At 42.2% G+C, this 24,303-nt stretch overlaps 1 protein-coding gene across 1 annotated transcript in view; it reads left to right on the forward strand.

Annotated features, from left to right (window-relative positions):
* Positions 1–24,303, forward strand: part of TMPRSS9 (transmembrane serine protease 9) — a 346,177-nt gene that overhangs the window by 203,037 nt on the left and 118,837 nt on the right. The window contains exons 5-6 of the mRNA XM_077272649.1: positions 7,568–7,740; positions 19,747–19,788. Coding sequence (XP_077128764.1) covers positions 7,568–7,740; positions 19,747–19,788 — 215 coding nt within the window. The remainder of the gene's footprint in view (positions 1–7,567; positions 7,741–19,746; positions 19,789–24,303) is intronic.

The raw sequence follows: 24,303 nt of genomic DNA on the forward strand, positions 1-24,303 counted from the left end.
TTTTTTGCGGGACGAGTTGTACTTTTGAACAACATCATTTGTTTTACCATGTCGTGTACTAGAAAATGGGAAAAACATTCCAAGTGCGGTGAAATTGCAAAAAAAGTGCAATCCCACACTTGTTTTTTGCTTGGCTTTTTTGCTAGGTTCACTAAATGCTAAAACTGACCTGCCATTATGATTCTCCAGGTCATTTCGAGTTCATAGACACCTAACATGACTGGGTTATTTTTTACCTAAGTGGTGAAAAAAAATTCCAAACTTTGCTAAAAAAAAAAAAGAAAAATTGCGCCATTTTCCGATACTCGTAGCGTCTCCATTTTTCATGATCTGGGGTCGGTTAGGGCTTATTTTTTGCGTGCCGAGCTGACGTTTTTAATGATTCCAATTCAGTTCAGATACGTTCTTTTGATCGCCCGTTATTGCATTTTAATGCAATGTCGCGGCGACCAAAAAAACGTAATTCTGGCGTTTCGATTTTTTTTCTCGTTACGCCGTTTAGCGATCAGGTTAATGCTTTTTTTATTGATAGATCGGGCGATTCTGAACGTGGCGATACCAAATATGTGTAGATTTGATTTTTTTTTTTTATTGATTTATTTTGATTGGGGCGAAAGGGGGGTGATTTAAACTTTTATATTTTTTTTATTTTTTTCACATTTTTTTTAACTTTTTTTTTTTAACTTTTGCCATGCTTCAATAGCCTCCATGGGAGGCTAGAAGCAGGCACAGCACGATCGCCTCTGCAACATAGCAGCGATCTGCTGTTCGCTGCTATGTAGTAGAAAATCAGGTGTGCTGTGAGCGCTGTCCACAGGGTGGCGCTCACAGCTACCGGCGATCAGTAACCATAGAGGTCTCAAGGACCTCTATGGTTACGATGTACAAGCATCGCCGACCTCCAATCATGTAACGGGGGTCGGCGATGCCGTCATTTCCGGCTGCCCGGCCGGATGCGGTAGTTAAATGCCGCTGTCTGCGTTTGACAGCGGCATTTAACTAGTTAATAGCGGCGGGTGAATCGCGATTTCACCCGCCGCTATTGCGGGCACATGTCAGCTGTTCAAAACAGCTGACATGTCCCGGCTTTGATGTGGGCTCACCGCGGAGCCCTGCATCAAAGCAGGGGAGCTGACATCGGACGTACTATCCCGTCCGATGTCAGTAAGGGGTTAATGATAAATTTATGTCGACATTTTCTGCACTTGTTTATAAAAATATCAGAAATTTGACAAAAACTTCTAAAAATTAGCAATTTTCAAACTTTGAATCATCATCCCTTTAATCCATAGTCATACCACATAAAATAGTCATTAATAACATTTCCCTCATGTCTGCTTTACATCAGCACCATTTGTAAAATATCCTTTTATTTTGTTAAGATTCTAGAAGGTTTAAAATTGTAGCAGTAATTTTTCATATTTTCAAGGTAATTTACAAAACTTATTCTTGTAGGGACCTATGCAGTTTTGAAGTGACTTTGGTGGACCTATATGTTGAAAAATACCCAAAAGCGAGACCATATTAAAACCAACACCCCTTGATGTATTCAAAACTGCTGTCAGGTAGTTTATTAACCATTCGGCTGCTTTTCAGGAATTAATACAACGTGACATGACAGGAAAGAAAAGTTTAATTTTACCTCCTAATTGTCGCTAACTTCTGAACAAACTACTATAGCCGGCAGACTCTAAGGCCGTTATTTACCCGTGAATTACCATGGCAAACATCAGGACCACACAATTAGGATCTCAGGTGCCAATGGTGTTAACAAGGGAGCCCCCACACTCTGTTAACTATTTAGATGCCATAGTCACTATTGACAGCAGCATCTAAGGGGTTAAAAATCCATGGTTGGTGGCAAAACCAATTAAGGCTGATACAACAAGGTGCCAGTTATAGTGTACAGTCAATAGCTGCAGCATTTTCACCAGTCGGGGGATGCTATTGTCTGATATGTGAGGTCAGTAAAAAGACGTATTGGTGGTCACTAAGGTGCTAAAGGGGTTTTCCTGGGCTATTTTAATTTTTTCTCATGGCACTAAGGACTGACAAGCAAGTCACTGCTCATGACCTGCCATTTCTACCCAGCGCTGGTTCAGGGCCAGGGCCGGACTGGCCATCGGGCAGTTCTGGCAAATGCCAGAAGGGCCGATGGCAGTAGTGGGCCGCTCGAGTGTGCCGCTGTCGGCGCACTCCCGGCCCCGCATTGCATTCAACTATACCGGCGTCATAAACGCCGGTACAGTTGAATGCAATGATGGAGGAGAGAGCGTCCGCTGACGCCCCCTCTCCCAACATTCCCCGCTCTGCCTGCCGCTGACACTGCGGGTGCGCGATGACGTCATATCATCGCGCACCTGCTGTGTGACTGGGCGGGCAGACTGCAGCTGCTGAGACCGGAGCCAGGAGCAGCGCGGGGCACGAGGAGAGAGGTGAGTAGAGTGTTTGTTTTGTTTTTTATCAATGAGTGATGACTGGATTGTGGAGCTATTGAGGGGGGGGGGGGCTGCCTGCATTACATTCTATGGGGGCTGCCTGCATTACATTCTATGGGGGCTGCCTGCCTGCATTACATTCTATGGGGGCTGCCTGCATTACATTCTATGGGGGCTGCCTGCATTACATTCTATGGGGGCTGCCTGCATTACATTCTATGGGGGCTGCCTGCATTACATTCTATGGGGGCTGCCTGCCTGCATTACATTCTATGGGGGCTGCCTGCATTACATTCTATGGGGGCTGCCTGCCTGCATTACATTCTATGGGGGCTGCCTGCATTACATTCTATGGGGGCTGCCTGCATTACATTCTATGGGGGCTGCCTGCATTACATTCTATGGGGGCTGCCTGCTTGCATTACATTCTATGGGGGCTGCCTGCCTGCATTACATTCTATGGGGGCTGCCTGCCTGCATTACATTCTATGGGGGCTGCCTGCCTGCATTACATTCTATGGGGCTGCCTGCATTACATTCTATGGGGGCTGCCTGCCTGCATTACATTCTATGGGGGCTGCCTGCATTACATTCTATGGGGGCTGCCTGCATTCCATTCTATGGGCCTGTGCTGCATTACATTCTATGGGGGCTGCCTGCATTACATTCTATGGGGGCTGCCTGCATTCCATTCTATGGGCCTGTGCTGCATTATATTCTATGGGGCTGGCTGCATTATATTCTATGGGCCTGTGCTGCATTATATTCTATGGGCCTGTGCTGCATTCCATTCCATGGGCCTGTGCTGCATTATATTCTATGGGCCTGGCTGCATTCCATTCCATGGGCCTGTGCTGCATTATATTCTATGGGGCTGTGCTGCATTATATTCTATGGGGCTGTGCTGCATTATATTCTATGGGCCTGTGCTGCATTATATTCTATGGGCCTGTGCTGCATTATATTCTATGGGGCTGTGCTGCATTATATTCTATGGGGCTGTGCTGCATTATATTATATGGGGCTGTGCTGCATTACATTCTATGGGGCTGTGCTGCATTACATTCTATGGGGCTGTGCTGCATTATATTCTATGGGGGCTGTGCTGTATTACAGTCTATGGGGACTGAGCTGTAATGCTGGATACAGCTGTAATTATATGTTATATAGTCGTGTTACACTCCCCTCACTTCTTGCAGCCTACAAGTGTACAAAGATATTATACAGTCACCATGTGACAAGTGGGCCTGTGTGACTTCAAATGCCAGGGCTGAATTTTAGTCCCAGTCCGGCCCTGTTCAGGGCAATCGCTAACCGCTCCTGATGGTGACTCTACTGCTTCAAGTCAACATAGCAGATCTTCCTCTACTGGACTGCTTTGTTGAAGGGGCGTGACTGCTGATTGACTGCCAGCTCCCAGCATATATAAAGCAGGAAGCCATTTGTCAATCAGCATGACATGGTCAGTCACGCCTCATCAAATAGAGCAGAGAGTATGAGAAGCAGCTGCTCTGTCGCTTTGATGTCACCAGAGGCCATAGAAGCACCAACAGGTGTGGACTGTGACAGATCTGAGCCGGCAGGAGATAGGCGCCAGGAACAACAGGCAGCTAGATAGTAACTACCTGCCATTGAGTTTTTTGAGCAGTAAGAAAAAAAATAAAATAGTCCCAGATAATTCCATTAAATTTATTTTAAATGAGGGTGTTGGGAAACAAGGTGTAAACATATTTGGCTCCTGCACATTTAAAGAACACTTTTTATATTAATTGGATATTATAGGTGTCTGCATTATAAAAGTAAGATACATTGAATCCAATTTTTTAAGTTTCTTATTCTTATCCTTCAGAGCTTTAAATGTCATACAGAAAATACAAAAGGTCCATCAGCAGACCACAGTCTACTTTTTACGTTTGGTATTTTTCTTTATTTTAGTTTCTTTTGATTATTTAGTCAGCAACAACACCAAACCAAAACACAAGGATTCCTAAAATATAACTTTTAATAATCAAAGTTAAAATACACAGTTCTGAATTGAAGACAATACAATATAAAAGTTACAAGGGAACTAACTGACCCCTGTCAAAACCCTATTCCTATCCACTACCTATATGCGGGGGTAGGCACCCTAATTTTCTGCGGTTGGCGCCCCCACTCACCGATGGCTGGCCCTACAGGCCCTACAATTGCCCTATTATACCAATAAGGTAGTGTCACAATTATGGACCCAAAACCAAAAATATCATAACAAATAATCAAAATAGTATAAATAAATAAGAAAAAATTAGAAAAAACAAACTAAACAAAAAAACAAAAAATTCATGTTCTTTTGCCCAAGCTGCGGATTCTCGATGGACTGTTCATATATCATGTATCCTTGGGGGTATATAATACAATAAGCAGGTAGAGAGCCCCAGTCACTTCATTTATGATGATCTACAGACCAAAAAATAACATAAAAAATTAGCAAAAAACGATCTAAATAAATGAGAAAAAATTAGAAAAACCAAACAGAACAAAACAAACACAAAAATTAGTTTTTTCCCGGACTGAGACCCCCAAATCACATGTCCAGTATTTTTGGGGTATTTGATGCAGGGAATAGATAGAAAAAACCCCAATCAATCACCTTATTTACCGTAGTCTGTAAATTTTAAACCAAAGTATCATAAAAAATAAACAAAAAACGTATGAAAACCATATAATAAAAAATAATCAAAACAAACAAAACAAAAAAACTGAAAAATAGTTCAATAACCAACAGCTTGGATGCCCCAATAGGGTATATATAGACCAGGTGTGACCTTTTGGGCCAATAGAAAGAGGGAATATTATTGTCCCATTTATGCACAAAAGACTCAGTTATGGAAAACCACTTAAAAGACCAAAAAAGATGTCTATACACGGTTCTCACACAGTGGTGGGATGTCCATATAGAAAGCCTCCTTCAATATCAAGGCTAACTCAAAAATAGTCATTTCAAAAAGTGGAAATACCAGAGTATAATGCAGTCCTTATCCCAAAGTTATGGGTATATCCTATAGAAGAGTTTTTCCAATGGCAGTATTATATATAGGCCAAATTAGAACGTACTTGACACGGAGAAGAGATGAGGATATGACCCGTCCAATATGTTGAAATCCTTCAATCTTATTATAAAGCTAAATCCAGCAGTCATATAGGTGGCCATGCATCATGCCACAAGAAATAGTCATTCAGCCACATCAGGCATATCAGGCATATCGATGCAGCAGCAGTTTAGATGGCCATATCCTATGGATTAATACCGATCCTTATGTCACATTTGGCACTTCACTCATCTGATCCACAGAGAGCTTTCATTCTATGCTGCGGATATCAATTCAGCCGCCATGTCACCAAAATGGTCAAATCAACCCTTTTACTCATCTGTTGTAGATAGAATCCTTTAGCCATGCTGCGAATACCAGTCCAGCCATTAGGACATCTTCATCCAGGAAATCGTCCCTTACAGTGCACAGGATTCTATCTACAACAGATGAGTAAAAGGGTTGATTTGACCATTTTGGTGACATGGCGGCTGAATTGATATCCGCAGCATAGAATGAAAGCTCTCTGTGGATCAGATGAGTGAAGTGCCAAATGTGACATAAGGATCGGTATTAATCCATAGGATATGGCCATCTAAACTGCTGCTGCATCGATATGCCTGATATGCCTGATGTGGCTGAATGACTATTTCTTGTGGCATGATGCATGGCCACCTATATGACTGCTGGATTTAGCTTTATAATAAGATTGAAGGATTTCAACATATTGGACGGGTCATATCCTCATCTCTTCTCCGTGTCAAGTACGTTCTAATTTGGCCTATATATAATACTGCCATTGGAAAAACTCTTCTATAGGATATACCCATAACTTTGGGATAAGGACTGCATTATACTCTGGTATTTCCACTTTTTGAAATGACTATTTTTGAGTTAGCCTTGATATTGAAGGAGGCTTTCTATATGGACATCCCACCACTGTGTGAGAACCGTGTATAGACATCTTTTTTGGTCTTTTAAGTGGTTTTCCATAACTGAGTCTTTTGTGCATAAATGGGACAATAATATTCCCTCTTTCTATTGGCCCAAAAGGTCACACCTGGTCTATATATACCCTATTGGGGCATCCAAGCTGTTGGTTATTGAACTATTTTTCAGTTTTTTTGTTTTGTTTGTTTTGATTATTTTTTATTATATGGTTTTCATACGTTTTTTGTTTATTTTTTATGATACTTTGGTTTAAAATTTACAGACTACGGTAAATAAGGTGATTGATTGGGGTTTTTTCTATCTATTCCCTGCATCAAATACCCCAAAAATACTGGACATGTGATTTGGGGGTCTCAGTCCGGGAAAAAACTAATTTTTGTGTTTGTTTTGTTCTGTTTGGTTTTTCTAATTTTTTCTCATTTATTTAGATCGTTTTTTGCTAATTTTTTATGTTATTTTTTGGTCTGTAGATCATCATAAATGAAGTGACTGGGGCTCTCTACCTGCTTATTGTATTATATACCCCCAAGGATACATGATATATGAACAGTCCATCGAGAATCCGCAGCTTGGGCAAAAGAACATGAATTTTTTGTTTTTTTGTTTAGTTTGTTTTTTCTAATTTTTTCTTATTTATTTATACTATTTTGATTATTTGTTATGATATTTTTGGTTTTGGGTCCATAATTGTGACACTACCTTATTGGTATAATAGGGCAATTGTAGGGCCTGTAGGGCCAGCCATCGGTGAGTGGGGGCGCCAACCGCAGAAAATTAGGGTGCCTACCCCCGCATATAGGTAGTGGATAGGAATAGGGTTTTGACAGGGGTCAGTTAGTTCCCTTGTAACTTTTATATTGTATTGTCTTCAATTCAGAACTGTGTATTTTAACTTTGATTATTAAAAGTTATATTTTAGGAATCCTTGTGTTTTGGTTTGGTGTAGTTGTCTAGGATTCCATTGCTATTTGTTTTTTGGTTGTTTCGATTATTTAGTCAGCCAAACTACTTTCATCTGAATAATAATAAACATGCATGCACACTAGATAATGAAATTGATATTTTAAAATAAACTAAACTGTTCCTATTTTGTGCTGAATGTACTCACAGCAGAGGGAATGCGAGCATCATTGCCCATCTCAAGATGCAGTTTAAGTCATCAGTCTACACAAACGATCAGGAGCAGATTGAAGACATTCTCAGACAAGGACTGGCATCCTCGCTCAATGATCAGCCCATTCCAGTATACACATATGGGAATATCTCTTCTGCTGTACTTGCTGGTAAGTCTCCATATACCATTCCCTTACATCCTAATAGCAGTAAAATAGTAGGCTAATACTACTTCTGTGGAATGGTAGGACAAATGATAATTGAGAACCTCCCACATGTTCTTTTCTGTTCTTGGACAGTTTAGGACAGATATTGATTCCCTGCTGATAGATTGTTTTCCTTTTTTTACTTTTTGATCGTTTCCCTTCCCAGCTTTCATCTATAGCTCATTCTCAGTGTTCCTCCTTGGGCTCATGTGAACTGTCAGGAAGCAGCTGAGTATCCTCCAGGTTTTTCTGCACATGCGATGCTTTGCGTTGCGTTGTGCTGCCTTTTTAGCGGGTCTGATGCTTAGTCAAGCTATGTGTACTATGAGTGTCCAAACTTGGTGTGTTCCGGCAAATTGCCTAATTCCAAAAGAGCATTCAGACACTTGCATTCACTACCATACCCCTTGGAATCATCTCAGCTACTCACACTTTTACAAAGGTTGTCATACAGTAGCTTTGGCAACTGGTCTCAGAACCATTGCAGGGATAGAGTAGGCGCCGAGCAAGACAAGCGACAACCATCAGATTGGACCGCACTGTATGCGAGGATTATAAAAGGTATTTTTTGGGATATGCAGAGGAGTTGAGTGCATATATACAGATTGCTGGAAAGTGGAAAAAAGGTGTTTAAGGTGGTGGCTTTAGTTTATATTGGAAAAACCTAGTGACAGGTTCCCTTTAAGATTTCTTATCAAAATCGTACTAAAGTCTTTCTCCTTTTGATTTTTTGAAGACTCATTCCATTAGAGCAGTACTTCGTGGTCTGTGAGAAGTTTGATCCCATTGGATCAAATTTGCAGTGCAACTCCCTGGAACTCACACAATGCTTTCATAAGTCACTCTAGACTGGACTCTCGGTTTTCAGAAGACGTGTCCCTGAGGCATTTGCCAAAAGGACCCTCCCTCGTCTCGGTCTCAGGAAAAAAATATGGCGTTTGCACGGACCAATAACATTGGTCCCGGATGCAATCCAATGTTTTGTCTGATCACACTCAGACTAATAATACAACCATGTGCACGAATCCTTAGAGTAAAACATAGTGGGTGGGGATAGGTCAGTATCTATAGCTAGTGGGAAATTTTTTAATTAATTGAATATTCCATCTGTCCTACCCAGGGCTGCCACTAGGAACTTCAGGGCCCCATACTGGCAAAATTTTTGGGCCCCTTTGAGACTCCGCACAGGTTCCACGCCAGCTGCGCCTCCACGCCATGAACCTTCCACAGTCCCAACGCCCACTCATGGAAAAACTCAACTTCAGCACCACGTCTTCACCAATCTGATATTAATAGTTCCCAGCAGACACCACCTTACATACATGGCCAGCAGCTTTTGTTTTGGCCAAAAGATTTTGTAAGCTGCCACCACGACACGGTAGACTCTTTTGGCCGGGCCTTATTCTACTCTAACCTACTAAACATTTCTTAAACTATACAATACTTTTTTTAGGTATATTTATTTTTCTGTAAGGGAACGAGTCACATACATTTTTTAGAATGACCATTAGTACCACATACAAGGGACAAATACCGTCACATTATGAAGAGACCATATGTTACCACCACATAATGACCAAATAAAGTCACGCACAAGGGACAAATACTGTCACACCATGACCAGACCACATAGTGACCGAATATAAAAGGGAGAAAAACAGCCACACCTTGACCAGATCACATATTACAACTATATAGTGACTGAATAATACCACATACAAGAAAGAAATACCTCCACACCATGACCAGACCACATATTACCACCACATAGTGACCAACTACTACATTACTGATCATTAATAACCAGTGACATTATACATAAGAGTTCTGTATATAGTGTCAGTGTACAGGTAATACAGTGAGCACCAATGACACTATGCACAGGAGCTCTGTATATATAGTGTCAGTGTACGGTAATACAGGGATCCCCAGTGACATTATACACAGGAACTCTGTATATAGTGTCACTGTACAGGTAATAAAGTGATCACCAGTGACATTATCCACAGGAACTCTATATACAGTGTCCATGTACAAATAATAAAGTGATCACCGGTGACATAATACACAGGACCTCTGTATATAGTGTCAGTGTACAGATAATACAGTGATCACCAGTGACATTATACACAAGAGCTCTGTATATAGTGTCAGTGTAATGGTAATACAGACAGCACCAATGACATTATGCACAGGAGCTCTGTATATATAGTGTCAGTGTACAGGTAATACAGGGATCCCCAGTGACATTATACACAGAAGCTCTGTATACAGTGTCCATGTACAGATAATAAAGTGATCACCGGAGACATTTTACACAGGAGTTCTGTATGTAGTGTCAGTGTACAAATAATACAGTGATCACCAGTGACATTATACACAGGATTTCTGTATTTAGTGTATAGTTCACAGGTAATACAGTGATCACCGATGACATTATACACAGGAGCTCTGTATATAGTGTCATTGTACAGGTAATACACTGACTCACCAGTGACATCTCTAGATGAAGTCCTTCATCTTTGCTTTTCTTTTTCATGCAGCATAGACTGCCATTACTTCTTCCAGCCAGCACTCGCCTCTGCATAAAATAACACACATTTACACATATTAGAGCACCACTTCCAGAGCACATTCCCCACTTTTTTCCTTTCTTCTACACTACACAGCTGAATACAGACAATCCATGCACCCACCATTAATACATAATTACTTATTATGCAATCCACCATTCCAAATATAAATTAATATATTATAATCCACCACTGTGCCCCCAACAACTATAGACATTTTCTCCACCTAATAAATATACAGTGCCTTGCGAAAGTATTCGGCTCCCTGAAACTTTTCAACCTTTTCCCACATATCATGTTTAAAACATAAAGTTACCAAATGTAAATTTTTGGTGAAGAATCAACAAGTGGAACACAATCGTGAAGTTGAACGAAATTTATTGGTTATTTTAAATTTTTGTTGAAATTCAAAAACTGAAAAGTGGGGCATGCAATATTATTCAGCCCCTTTAACTTAATACTTTGTTGCGCCACCTTTTGCTGCAATTACAGCTGCAAGTCTCTTGGGGTATGTCTCTATCAGTTTTGTACATCGAGAGACTGAAATTCTTGCCCATTCTTCCTTGGCAAACAGCTCGAGCTCAGTGAGGTTTGATGGAGATCGTTTGTGAACAGCAGTTTTCAGCTCTTTCCACAGATTCTCAATTGGATTGAGGTCTGGACTTTGACTTGGCCATTCTAACACCTGGATACATTTATTTGTGAACCATTCCATTGTAGATTTTGTTTTATGTTTGGGATCATTGTCATGTTGGAAGACAAATCTCTGTCCCAGTCTCAGGTCTTTTGCAGACTCCAACAGGTTTTCTTCAAGAATGGTCTTGTATTTGGCTCCATCCATCTTCCCATCAATTTTAACCATCTTTCCTGTCCCTGCGGAAGAAAAGCAGGCCCAAACCATGATGCTGCCACCACCATGTTTGACAGTGTGGATGGTGTGTTCAGGGTGATGAGCTGTGTTGCCTTTACGCCAAACATATCGTTGCCAGTTTGATTTTGGTTTCATCTGACCAGAGCACCTTCTTCCACATGTTTGGTGTGTCTCCCAGGTGGATTGTTGCAAACTTTAAATGACACTTTTTATGGATATCTTTGAGAAATGGCTTTCTTCTTGCCACTCTTCCATAAAGGCCAGATTTGTGCAGTGTACGACTGATTGTTGTCCTATGGACAGACTGTCCCACCTCAGCTGTAGATCTCTGCAGTTCATCCAGAGTGATCATGGGCCTCTTGGCTGCATCTCTGATCAGTCTTCTCCTTGTTTGAGATGAAAGTTTAGAGGGATGGCCGGGTCTTGGTAGATTTGCAGTGGTATGATACTCCTTCCATTTCAATGTGATCACTTGCACAGTGCTCCTTGGGACGTTTAAAGTTTTGGAAATCATTTTGTATCCAAATCCGGCTTTAAACTTCTCCACAACAGTATCACGGACCTGCCTGTTTTGTTCCTTGGTCTTCATGATGCTCTCTGTGCTTCAAACAGAACCTTGAGACTATCACAGAGCAGGTGCATTTATACGGAGACTTGATTACACACAGGTGGATTATATTTATCATCATTAGGCATTCAGGACAACATTGGATCATTCAGAGATCCACAATGAACTTCTGGAGTGAGTTTGCTGCACTCAAAGTAAAGGGGCCGAATAATATTGCACCCCCACTTTTCAGTTTTTGAATTTCCACAAAAGTTTAAAATAACCAATAAATTTCGTTCAACTTCACAATTGTGTTCCACTTGTTGTTGATTCTTCACCAAAAATTTACATTTGGTATCTTTATGTTTGAAGCATGATATGTGGGAAAAGGTTGAAAAGTTCCAGGGAGCCGAATACTTTCTCAAGGCACTGTAAAAATGTTACGCCGTTCTGTCTGTATCTGGCTTTCGGCGTGACAATGCATGTCTTTGCTTAAACCCTTTGCTCCTTTCCCCCTAATTTGAGCTGGGATACTATTGGCTGTTACCTGTATGGAGCCATCTCAGTTCCCTGCTCTGCTGCGCAGCTGTACAAGGGTGTTTAGGTCTTTGCCCTGCTGCATGATCATCCGCATGTGCGGTCCCTGGTTGCCGCTGTGGAAGCTGTCCGTGGGTTGTGGGGTTATTTGCAGCTGGTGCATGACTTTCCACGTGTGTCAGTGCGTGCAGTCGCAGCCTGGTGCCCTGAGCCTCAGTTCCTGCACTGATTGTGCTGTAATGGTTTCTGTTTGTGCTTAGGGCGTGCACGGCCACACCTCCCCTGCTTTTATCAGGGTTAGGGTGTGTACTTGAAATGCTGTCCCCAGCCAATTGCTGAGGGGCAGCTCCTATATAAAGTTCCCCTGCCCTATGGGCGGGGCATGAGCTACTCACAATGCTCCTGAACTTTGCTATGTGTGTTTGTGTTCCTGCACCTCTCCTGTCTATGTTTTGGTACCTAGATTCCTGTTTTGTCCTGTTCTGGCGCCTGTCCTGAGGCAGTATGTTCAGGCCCGAATCCTTGATCCTGTACCTGTCCTGTACCTGAACCTGTTTGAACTATGCATCTGCAGCCTCACACCCAGTGACTTTGAATCTCTTGTAACCAGTGTTTCTGCTGATCATCTACTCTGTGCTTTGGATACCATGTGGTTCTAGCTCCTGGCAGGTCCAGTAGTCCTGCATTTCTAGCACCATCCCGCTTGAGTTCCTTCCTACGTCCGATGCCCGGAGCCTGACGACCGCAGACTGGAACCTGATGACCGCTGCCTATAGCTTGGAGCCTGATGACTGGTGGTGCCTGTAGGTTGTGTCAGATATCCAGAACCAAACGACTCCTGTCTGATGTCTGCCGGTAACCCTGGGTCCAGATGTCCTGATGTCCTGTCTGTACCCTGATGTCCTGCCTACATCCTGATGACCTTGTGTACCCTGATGTCCTGTGTCCTATGTCCTGATGTAACTGATGCCCTGGGCTGCCACGCCAGTGTCCCAGATGTCTATCCGGTATTCCTGATGTCCTGATGCCCTGCCTGTATCCTGATGTCCTTCCTGTGTCTAGATGTCCTGATGTTCTGTCTGTACCCTGACGTCTTGCCTGCTTCCTGATAACCTCGTGTACCCTGATGTCCTGCCTGTGTCCTGATGTCCCGCCTATGTGTGCCTCGGTGATCTGTTGGTGCCTTGGGGTCCACTGGGTGGTACCCTTCTGGAGGTGTGGAATCGGGAGCCTGGCATAGTCATGTTTGGTTTATGTACTGTGTGTCTTTACTTTAGTAAACTTTACTTTCTCTATACCTGAAGTTGTGCGGTGTAATCAAGTCCTACGTGTCTCTTTCCTTGTCCACATGCTCAGCTGCCACAGAACCCCGGTCTCTGCCCTCCCCTAGTTCGTGTAGGCCCGGGTCCCCCTTTGCGGTATAAAGGCTCTGGGGGATGCGCGCCCCTCGCCTTCTGAGGTCGGTCGGCTTGGGGGCATCTATGGGCTGGGCCGCATCACCGTCCATCCCAACACGCGTGAGTTTCTCGCATTGAACTCGCAAGTGTGTCCCCGGCCTAAAGGGTGGTATTGCGCTGTGTGTCCAAGAACAGTGTGGCGAATCCACATAAGGTTAATGTAAATTGCCATGGTTTTGTGAAATTTTCAGATGGAGCACATAAAAACAATAAAGGTTCCTATTGAATGAGAACAAGCCCAAATCTTGAAAGAGATCATTTATATAATAGGTATTTGGGAAAATTGTATAACCTATTATTACACAGTGAATTACCTGTATTTTCTGAAAATACTCACTTTTTATTGAAATTATCAAAGTTTCTTTTTCCAAATGCCATGCCTTTGTGTTATTATTATTATTATTATTATTATTATTATTATTATTATTATATATGATATACAGTATAGCTATTATATATGATGATAGTGGATAATTTAATAATTTCTCACAAATAACCTTTCTATAGCATTAAAAATAAATGGCTTTATACACTTAACAATTTGCTGTATAATAAGCTAAAAATGTCTAAAAGCTGGAATGGAAGGAGCAGGAATAGAAAAGGTGTTGAATGTCTGCCAAGTTTGGACTGTAATCTGAGCAATGGCAGAGGAAAGCATGTGCTTTTTACAGATGCCAAGAACGATTGAAGTAAATGAAAAAATCTATAAAAAAAGCTTAAAAAAAATTACAGCAAGATGATTACAGAGCTGCACATGTGCAATTTTAAAGGAAGAGCAATAACTTTTTCTAGGAGCAGAAACCTTTGAACTTGAAGCCTCAAGTCTGAATATAAACTTTAGTATAGTTTATCTTACTGATATACAGTACACTGTATGGAAAGAAATATAACATACTGATTACAAACCCTCCAAAAATAACTTAAAGAGGCTTTCTGTTTTCAGCAAAGTGGATCCCAAAGTTTGTGATGCTCTGGTCTCTGTGCTTTAACTGCAGCAGTGATGTAATGTAGACACCATTGCAGTCAGTCCCTGAGATCAGTGGATCGACTGTTGTAGACAGGAAGAGGCACTGAGCTCATTGATTCTCCTGCTATTCTTCACTTGTCATTGTACAGGAATGATTTTGACAACCGGCCTTTGTAAAGCAGACAGCTGGGGGCTGGTATTCTCAGGCTGGTAAGGGGCCATGGATATTGGCCCACTCACCCAGCCTAAAAATATCAGCCTGCAGCCACCCAGAAAAGGCACATCTATTAGATGCGCCAATTCTGGCACTTTCCCTTGCTCTTCCCACTTGCCCTGTAGCGGTGGCAAGTAGGGTTCATATTTGTGGAATTGATGTCACCTTTGTATTGTCGGTGACATCAAGCCCATGGATTAGTAATGGAGAGGCGTCTATAAGACACCTATCCGTTACTAATCCTATAGTTGTATGGTAAATTAAGACACACCCAGAATAACTCTTAGTGCGCCTGAGTTATTTGTAGACATACATGGTATTATTTCTCCAGAGCACCTACTACAGTGAGCACCCTCTATATTTTCTATTATACCCAGAATAAAGTCTTTTATTTGAAATAAAACACAAAAAACTTTTACTTTTTTATTTAAAAATAAGAAACACAGTTATACTCACCAATGGCCTAATTCCACTGAATCCATTGTCTCCTGTAAGAAAACAAAGATAAAAAATGACAATATCCCTCACCTCTCCGTCGTTCTGTCCCACTCCATAATCCATGTCTGGGAGATAAACATTTTTCAACCTGGACAGTGCCAAGATGCAACCATCCAGGCTGAGAACCACTGATGACTGAACTGCTGCGAGGGTCGGCAGTGATGTCATTGAGGTTATAAAGGTGACATCAACACCACAAATATGAACCCCTCTTTGCACAGCTACAGGGCAAGTGGGAAGAGCCCACTTCTTGATAACCAGCCTTGCTGAAGCTGACAGCTGAGGGTTGCAGCTCCCATCTGTGAGTTTTGTGAGTTATCAAAAATACAATTTTTTTAAATTATTTATTTACAGCGCAGGAGCTGGCTGATGAATACTCCCATCAGCCACTCCTGCTCTCATTGCTATTATCTGCATTTACTTATATAAAAAAACTAAGAAAAAAAGCAAATTAAAAATGAGTAAAAATCCAAAACAGTGAAAGAACTGCACAATGATAGTCCAGAACAAAGCTACCTCAATTCCCTGATGGATAACCAGAACTATGGCACGAAAAAAATGGGAAACGGGTATACCAATACCAAATGATGAAATACACACAGTAAGGCCGGTTTCACACATCAGTGCCTCCGGTACATGTAGTGACAGTTTTCTCACGTACTGGAGACACTGACACACGTAGACCCATTCAAATTAATGGGTCTATACATGTGTCAGCGTGTTTTGATGGACCGTGTGTCCCTGTGCAAAACACGCAGACATGTCCATTTTTACTCAGACACACGGCCTGCCAAACGTACATTGTCCTCCGTGTGTGGCACCCCTGGGGTCCAGTCACCCCAGAGGTACTGCACCTCATCCAGAGGTCTGGTATCCCACTCTCACGTAAGGAGGGGGCACTATCCAGGACTCTAACACTCACATCCAACACAAACCAGTTCAGTCGGGGCACCTGGGTGTACCCTTAGGTAGGAAGGCCTCAATCCAGGCTGGATAGGAATGGGTGATGGGAGTGGGTGGGGTAGGTAGAGTAGGAGAGGAGCTGATTAGAGGGGAGTCAGTCAGAAGGGAGTCTATGAGAAGTGGATCTGAGCAGACCGGGTCTGCAGCTCCTGACATCCTGAAGAGAGAAGTGTGAGGGAGAGACAGAGAGAAGCTCGCGGTAGGACAGAAGGGGTCCTTGGGGTACGGGACGTGCAGAAGCCACCCGTGAGACCCGCGTCCATGCTGACCATTGCCAGGTGGAAGGACCAGGTCGCAGTCAGGGGACCGGCCCCAACTTAGTGGAAAGCTTCAAGTTCAGCTAAGAAACCGTAGGCTGTAATGACTGAAGGAGTCACAGCCACATCCACCTATAACTCGCCAAAAAGGCAGCCGGATAGAATCCAGGGGACTCAGAGGACGTAGCCAGACCAGGTTCGTGACTGCTGGCTTGGGACACTGTGGGTGAGATGCTGGGCAGGAGAAGTGGAAGCCAGTGTACAGTAGTGAGACGGCCAGAGAAAGGCATAAGGAAGGAGTCCAGGAAAGGTGCACCCCAATTTACCTGGGAGTTTGCTGGGCCACTGACCCAGAGAACACAGCAGCCGGCTGGTGTTTGTGGACTGGAGAATTGTAAGTAAAAGTGTAAACTGCACCTCGCTGTGTCCTTTGAGTCATTGCTGCGTCACCTGCCTGGCATAACCACAACCGCCAACTTAACACTTAACCCTGCAATTGCCCTGGGGCTAGCTCTACCAGTGGGGAGCTGCACCATCTTTGCTGCGCCACCATCGCCCCAGAGGACCTGACTGCAGCGTTAGCCACCATCTCATTGCCGAACACCACGGGTGGCATCACGAACGATTTCCCAATTCCATTATAAACTATTTTTCCCCTTTACTTCATCATTTCACATGGATGCCCAGGGCCACGGACCAGGTCACTGCTACTGTGACCTTCCCCTTTAAGAACTGTGTTGGACTTGGTACCAAGTGCCCCACGGCCCTAGCGGGCACTACGCATGCGTACGGATGGCCGCGGGGGAAGCAGCACTACTGTAAGCCGCAGTTCCCCTGTGTGGTGCTGATTCTGGCTTTCATCCATTGTCCCCTGCTGTGCCGGCAGCAGCGCGAGCAGGGGACAATGAATGAAAGAAAAAACAGATGTGGGGTCCCCCTATATTTTACAAACAACCCTGCAAAACTCACAGGTGCGGACTGTTATTCTCAGGCTGGTAAGGGGCCATGAATATGGCCCCCCCCCCCAGCCTTAAAAAGCAGCCCGCAGATGCCCAGAAAAGGCGCATCTAATAGAATTCTGGAGCTTTGCCCGGTTCTTCCCACTTGCCCTGTAGCATTGGCAAGTTGGGGTAATGAGGGGTTAATGTCACCTTCCTATTGTAAGGTGACATTAAGCCAACTTAGTAATGGAGAGGTGTCAATAAAACACCTACCCATTACTAATCCTAGAGTAGTTAAAGGGTTAATCAAGCACACCACACAGTAAGAAAAAAGTCTTTTAATGAAATAAAACAATATACACATTTTTTTCATCTTTATTACTCTGCCATTCCAAGCGAAGCCCTCGATCTCCTGGAAAAAATGTCAACATAATAAACCAACAATATACCCATACCTGTCCGGCGTACAGTCAGATGTGCCTTTTCTGGGCAGCTGCGGGCGGCTGCTTTTTAAGGCTGGGGGCCAATATCCATGGCCCCTTACCAGCTGGAGAATAGCAGTCCGCACCTGTGAGTTTTGCTGGGTTGGTTGTAAAATATAGGGGGGACCACATGTCAGGTTTTCCTTTCATTCATTCTCCTCTGCTCGCGCTGCTGCCCGTCGAGCAGGGGAGAATGGATGACATCCGGCTTCAGCACCACAAGCAGGGGAACAGCACTTACTGTAGTGCTGCTTCCCGATGGCTGTCCATGTGGTCCTGATGCGGCACACAGTTGCCACACGTGTGCCACACGGATGTATCACACGGACACGGATATATCCAGAACCGTGTTTACCAGTACCGGAAATATCAGGCCGCGTGAAACCGGCCTCAGAGACCATCAATACATAGTAAATCAAGAACCACAAACCTTTATTAAAATCAAAACGGAGTAAGAAAGGAGAATAACTGCACAAAATCAAATAATTACACAAAATATCAATGAAAAAACAACAATCTAATGAAAAATGCATGAATTGATTAAATAAGTGGTATTTCAATAATAACAAAAATATAAGTCATAATGCTGCCTAACGGAAAATTATGTATCAAATAGCGAGAACCACTAATGCACGGTGAATAGAACAATGTAACATCAAGACTGCGAGGAACCAAAAAAAATTAAGAAAATCCTCAGATATAAAGTTTTGATCTTATCAAATCATAGGGAGAAGTGAGTCCCCATGCCTATCACTGGGTAGACCGACTTCCTCAGGGGTTAACATGTAGGCAAAATTAGCAAAATAGAGAAGAAATCCAGCTCAACGAGGTAGTGAAAAGCAAAGTCTTGGTACTTTATTCACTTCATATCAAAAATAGAGGATAAAACAACAGCACAATATGATTAAAAACACTATCTACGCGTTTCTGGTGACATAGCACCCTTAGTCATGACTAAGGGTGCTATGTCACCAGAAACGCGTAGATAGTGTTTTTAATCATATTGTGCTGTTGTTTTATCCTCTATTTTTTATATGAAGTGAATAAAGTACCAAGACTTTGCTTTTCACTACCTCGTTGAGCTGGATTTCTTCTCTATTTTGCATTTCTTACGCCTTGACACAGCGTTTCCGTGCTCCGAGCCTCCAGGGACTACAACTATGGTGAGCTGGATTTTTTCTTTTGTCCAGGCAAAATTAGCACATGTTAAATACCCATATAAGTGTAGAAATACCTGAGGTATTTAACGTGCTCCATTTTTGCCTACATGTTATTCCCTGAGGAATGCGATGTACTCACCCTCCAGACAAAACATGGTAGTGGCTTATCTATCCTCCAAACAAAAAGACCAAGCGATTATATTCCAACCTCCCATTCCTCGTTTCCCCACACTGCTGAGGGACAGTTGTGAGGATCTCATTTTCTTTAGATGATTAGACAATCTGATGGCTTTTACCTGATGTGTTAAGGGGGCCTTTAGGTCAGGCAGTGTGTCTCTTACTTGTCCCAAATTATGTAAGCATTCATTTGTGTCAAAATATCTGTGTTTAGAACAGATTAATATTACATAAGTTTTTTAAAACTGACTGTAGATACTAATTATTATTAACTATAATCTTTTGTTTTTCCCTTTTCTTCTAACTTGACGGGATTCTAAATGCAGACAATAAAGGGCTAGCCTTCTACTCCATAGGTCTGAAGTCAGGTAAGACAAAGTATTTCTCGCCATTGTTATTGAGTAGTTCTTAGTGATTTCTGTGTATCCATCACATCAAGTTAAAAATATTCATGAATTTAATATATTGAAATTGTATTAACCCTTATTGTCATCAGGCCAAAACCTCCAATAGTAATGGTTTAAAATATGTGTTAAAACAACAGAGTTGGGCCTGTAACAGCCTTCCAATTTCTAGTTAGGGTTAGGGTATGTCTACAAAGAGGTTTATTTTACATGGACTTTTCTGGCTGAAAAATCCATGCCTACTAGAAAGAAATGTGGTTTTATAGGAACATGTCTTATTAGCGCTGCTATGACGTAGATTTTACAGTTGTTTCTGATGCATTTTTAATTCTAAAATAGGAAATATCAATGTGGTTTGATTTTTGGAGTGTTTTTCTGCAAAATCTTTGCCAAAAACCGCGTGAAAAAGATCAGCTTTGCCTCAATTTACATGTAACGAAGAATTGACATGATGTTTTTTTAACATGCATTAAAAATGCAAGATAAAAAAAAATTGTGGTATGTGCACTACAGACACTTTTTCTTTTAAAATATACAGGAAGTTTGTTGCAATCAGATTTGAAGCATGTTTTAAATGTGTATTTTTACACAGAATCCACAACAACAAAAAGCATGTAAAAAACGTCAGTGTGAACATATCCTTAGAGTATATTTTCATGGAGTTTTTTTACGTGGATTTTGGAGCACATCTTCTGCAAAGTCCACATCAAAAACACTTCAAATACTGTTTAAATAAGCTTCCTAATGGGTTTAATAGTGAAATGTGCCTCTAATGCACATGGTGTTATATTTTTCCATGTGTAAACAAAAGTAACATGTAAATTCTTGAGGCATTTTTGCTTGAAAAACCACTCCAAATTTGACTACTCAATGAATATAAGCAGAGAAGAAGGCACTGCATACACAAAAATATAAAAAAAAACTTGTGTCTTGTCTGTGGTTTTTGGACAAGGCTTTATGAAAACAGAAAAATCCATGCCAAAAATGTCTCCGAGTTACTGCATGATTCCATGTATCAGTTGCTATGTAGTGGACACGGTTTTCATACAACCGTGCAGTAAGTAATAATGAAGTCATTCAAGTGCAGCCTGATGTTTTCTACGCACCCATGGACTAGAATGGGCGAGTTTCGTCTGAGTTACGTGTCAAATCCCAGCATGCTGAAATTTTTTTTCTAATGCCGAATCATTATGAGAAAAAAAAGTTGATCAGCACTGCCCCATTACATTTCATTGATAAAAAAAATTGGATAGTACTCATCCGATTAATAAGGTGGTGTGAGCGAGCCCTAAATATCATGAGTTGCATTGCAGGCATGCGTTTTTGGCATGCAGCGACCTCTTCCTGGGACCCTGCTCTAAATGTCACCACAGCTCCAAAATAAGGCTACGGCCCCACTATCAGTATTGGGTCAGTATTTTTCCTTGGTATTTGTAAACCAAAACCAGATGAGGAACACTCTGAGGAAAAGTATAATAGAAACAAGTGCCCCAATTCTGTATTTTTGATCCACTCCTGGTTTTGGCTTACAAATACTGAGGGAAAATACTGACCAAATACTGATAGAGGGGCCACATACTTTTGGCCACATAGAGAATCCCAAGTGAATTGCAGTGTGTTCCAAATTGTTATTCCATATCCATCAATGTAAAACAAAGGCGCTCCACAAGAAAAAAGACCAACCTTCCATTCAAAAAATTATATATAAAAATAAAGAGACAGTATAACTATCCAAACTCTTTCACTCACCCCCTATTCCTGGAGAAAACAATCTAGAAACTTCCATGGTTTATATGTTGCCACTCTTGTCATCACGGTTGTTTGTGGTAATGTGAATTATTCCTGTAGTTGCTTGTAAATGTGGTTCATGCATAGTGCATACAGTCAACAAACACACTAGTCAAACTGACAGTAAATTTATAGGTCATATATACAACATACCTTCCATCTTTTGAAGAACAGAAAGTGGAAAATTTTGGCCACGCCCCTGGCCACACTCCAATCCACGCCTATTTACCAATTTATTACTACCCTGGCAGGAGGAGATGTCAGAGGCACGGTGGTACTGTGAGAAATTCAGATGCTGGGGGCTGCAGGGTGTAGACCCAAATCCAGGATGGGATGGCCATATAAACCGGACTGAGATTGGACCACAAATCAAGGACTGGCCGACGGCTCTCCCAAACCGAGCATGACAACTGCATAGAAATACAGGAACCTGTCATGGTCAGGTGTAGGGAGCCGACAACCAGTCTGTACATTGCAGTCCGATTTCGATCTCATTTATATGGTTGTTTTTGTACGGTTGCTTGACTGTGCCCTTAGTAGCAAAATTCCGGTGACAGATTACTTTTTAGACAGGGTATTGGCCAACCAGGTCCAACAAGTTGGAATCAAAGGAACAATCAGTAATACTCACAGATTGGGCTCAGCTGCTCTGAGGATGGCCAAAGATCCCAGCAATTGGTGGCAATATTCATGTGGGCTGTAGTCATGATGTCACCGCTGCAGCCTGTTAACAATCACGAGGAGCAACAGAGGAGAACCATCTCTGGAGCAGGGGAGGGCAAGTATTGTGCTTGTTATTTTCAACATCTTCATGCTCAGGTATGGAAGCAGGTGAAAGGAGAAAACCCCTTTAAATAGTAATTAGGAAATAAAGTTAGGTTACTTATCATATATAGAATGAGAACAGGAGAGATACAAATTTTTTTTATTCATTTTTTTAAATTTAAGATTTAGCACACATTTTTGGGAACTATAAAAAATTCATATGAACTTTTTAGTAATAAGCCCCCTTTTTCCATTTCTCAATACACTGTTTGAGATCATTCGGAAAGGTTAGGTCCACACTTTTACCAGTAAGCTTGGGATACATCGACAGAATTAAAACATAAGCTTTAACATACCTTCCTTACATTTCATGGGCTGGTAGCAATTAATATCTAGTTCTTCAATTTTTCCTTCTCATGTGTGCCTCCTAATAGTACACATGTGGTCTTTACGCAAGGGATAAGCTAGGCAGGCCACTGCGATACAATTAGACATCACATACCTTTCACTTTTTGGTGAAAAACTGTGAGAGGGAAGCACAACATATGCACAGGAATAACACACGGATTCCCATCCTCCTTTCTATTCTGGGCAAAAAAATTTATACAGTGCCTTGGGAAAGTATTCGGCTCCCTGGAACTTTTCAACCTTTTTCCACATATCATGCTTCAAACAGAGATACCAAATGTAAATTTTTGGTGAAGAATCAACAACAAGTGGAACACAACTGTGAAGTTGAACAAAATTTATTGGTTAGTTTAACTTTTTGTGGAAAATCAAAAACTGAAAAGTGGGGCGTATATTTTCATCTTTTACATTTTAAAAAGGAAAATGAATGGATGCAAAAGTTTGGGCACCCTGCATGGTTAGTGCCTAGCAGCATACCCTGTTTCAAGCATCACGGCTTGTAAATGCTTTTTGTAGCCAGACAAGAGTCTTTCAATTCCTGTTTGAGGGTTTGTCATCAATTCTTCCTTGGAAAATTCTTCCAGTTCTGTGAGATTCCTGGTTCATCTTGCCTGCATTGCTACTTTAAGGTCTAGCCACAGATTTTCAATGATGTTCAGATCAGGAGAATGTGAGGGTCATTCTAAAACCTTCAGCTTGCTCCTTTTGAGGTAGTCTATTGTGGATTTTGACTTGTGTTTAGGATCATTATGTTACTCTCGTGCCCAGACTGGGGGGCGCGAGTGTGGATCGTGGTCCCACTGTCACGGACTAAGGAGAGCCTTGAGGGGAATGACTACGTGCTTGCCCAAGACTGACCCTGGATGCACGGCAACTGATGTTTCTGCGATCCGAGGAGAGCCCGGGGAGGCATGATCACGTGCTACACCAAGACTGAACTCAGTCAAACAGTAGCTAAGCCCTCAATGAATATGACAGTGCTGGCGAACATGACTGCTATACTGGCAGGCAGGTGTAGGACAAAGTTCAGACAGGACAGACAGGAGCGGTTTCTGGGAGAACTGGGCTTCTGGCAAGGGGGAACTGAACTGCAAGTGCAGACAGAAAAGGAACCGCAGATGTGGACAAACAGGGAACCACAGACAGGCAGGGAACTGCAAATGCGGACAGGCAGGACAGGACTCTGTTCACAAGGATTAGACAGGGTAAGGTTAATACAGGAGGACGCATTCAGTTCACACAGGGTCCTTACAATGAAGTAGCAAGTGCACTTGCTTAACACTAATGTTGGAGAGCGACAACAGATAAGAGATAGGCACTCGTTCAGACATTGCAAGTTACAGGGATAGGTACAGTTTCAGACAAGTAGGTTTTAGGGATAGAAATAGGTTCTGATACTGCAGGTATTAGGGATAGGAACAGCTTTAGACACTGCAGGTTTTAGGGATAGGAACAGGTTCAGACACTGCAAGTTTTAGGGATAGGAACAGTTCAGACACTGCGGGTTTAAGGGATAGG

This window comes from Ranitomeya variabilis, chromosome 1 (assembly GCF_051348905.1).
Source record: "Ranitomeya variabilis isolate aRanVar5 chromosome 1, aRanVar5.hap1, whole genome shotgun sequence".
Taxonomy (NCBI): Eukaryota; Metazoa; Chordata; class Amphibia; order Anura; family Dendrobatidae; genus Ranitomeya; species Ranitomeya variabilis.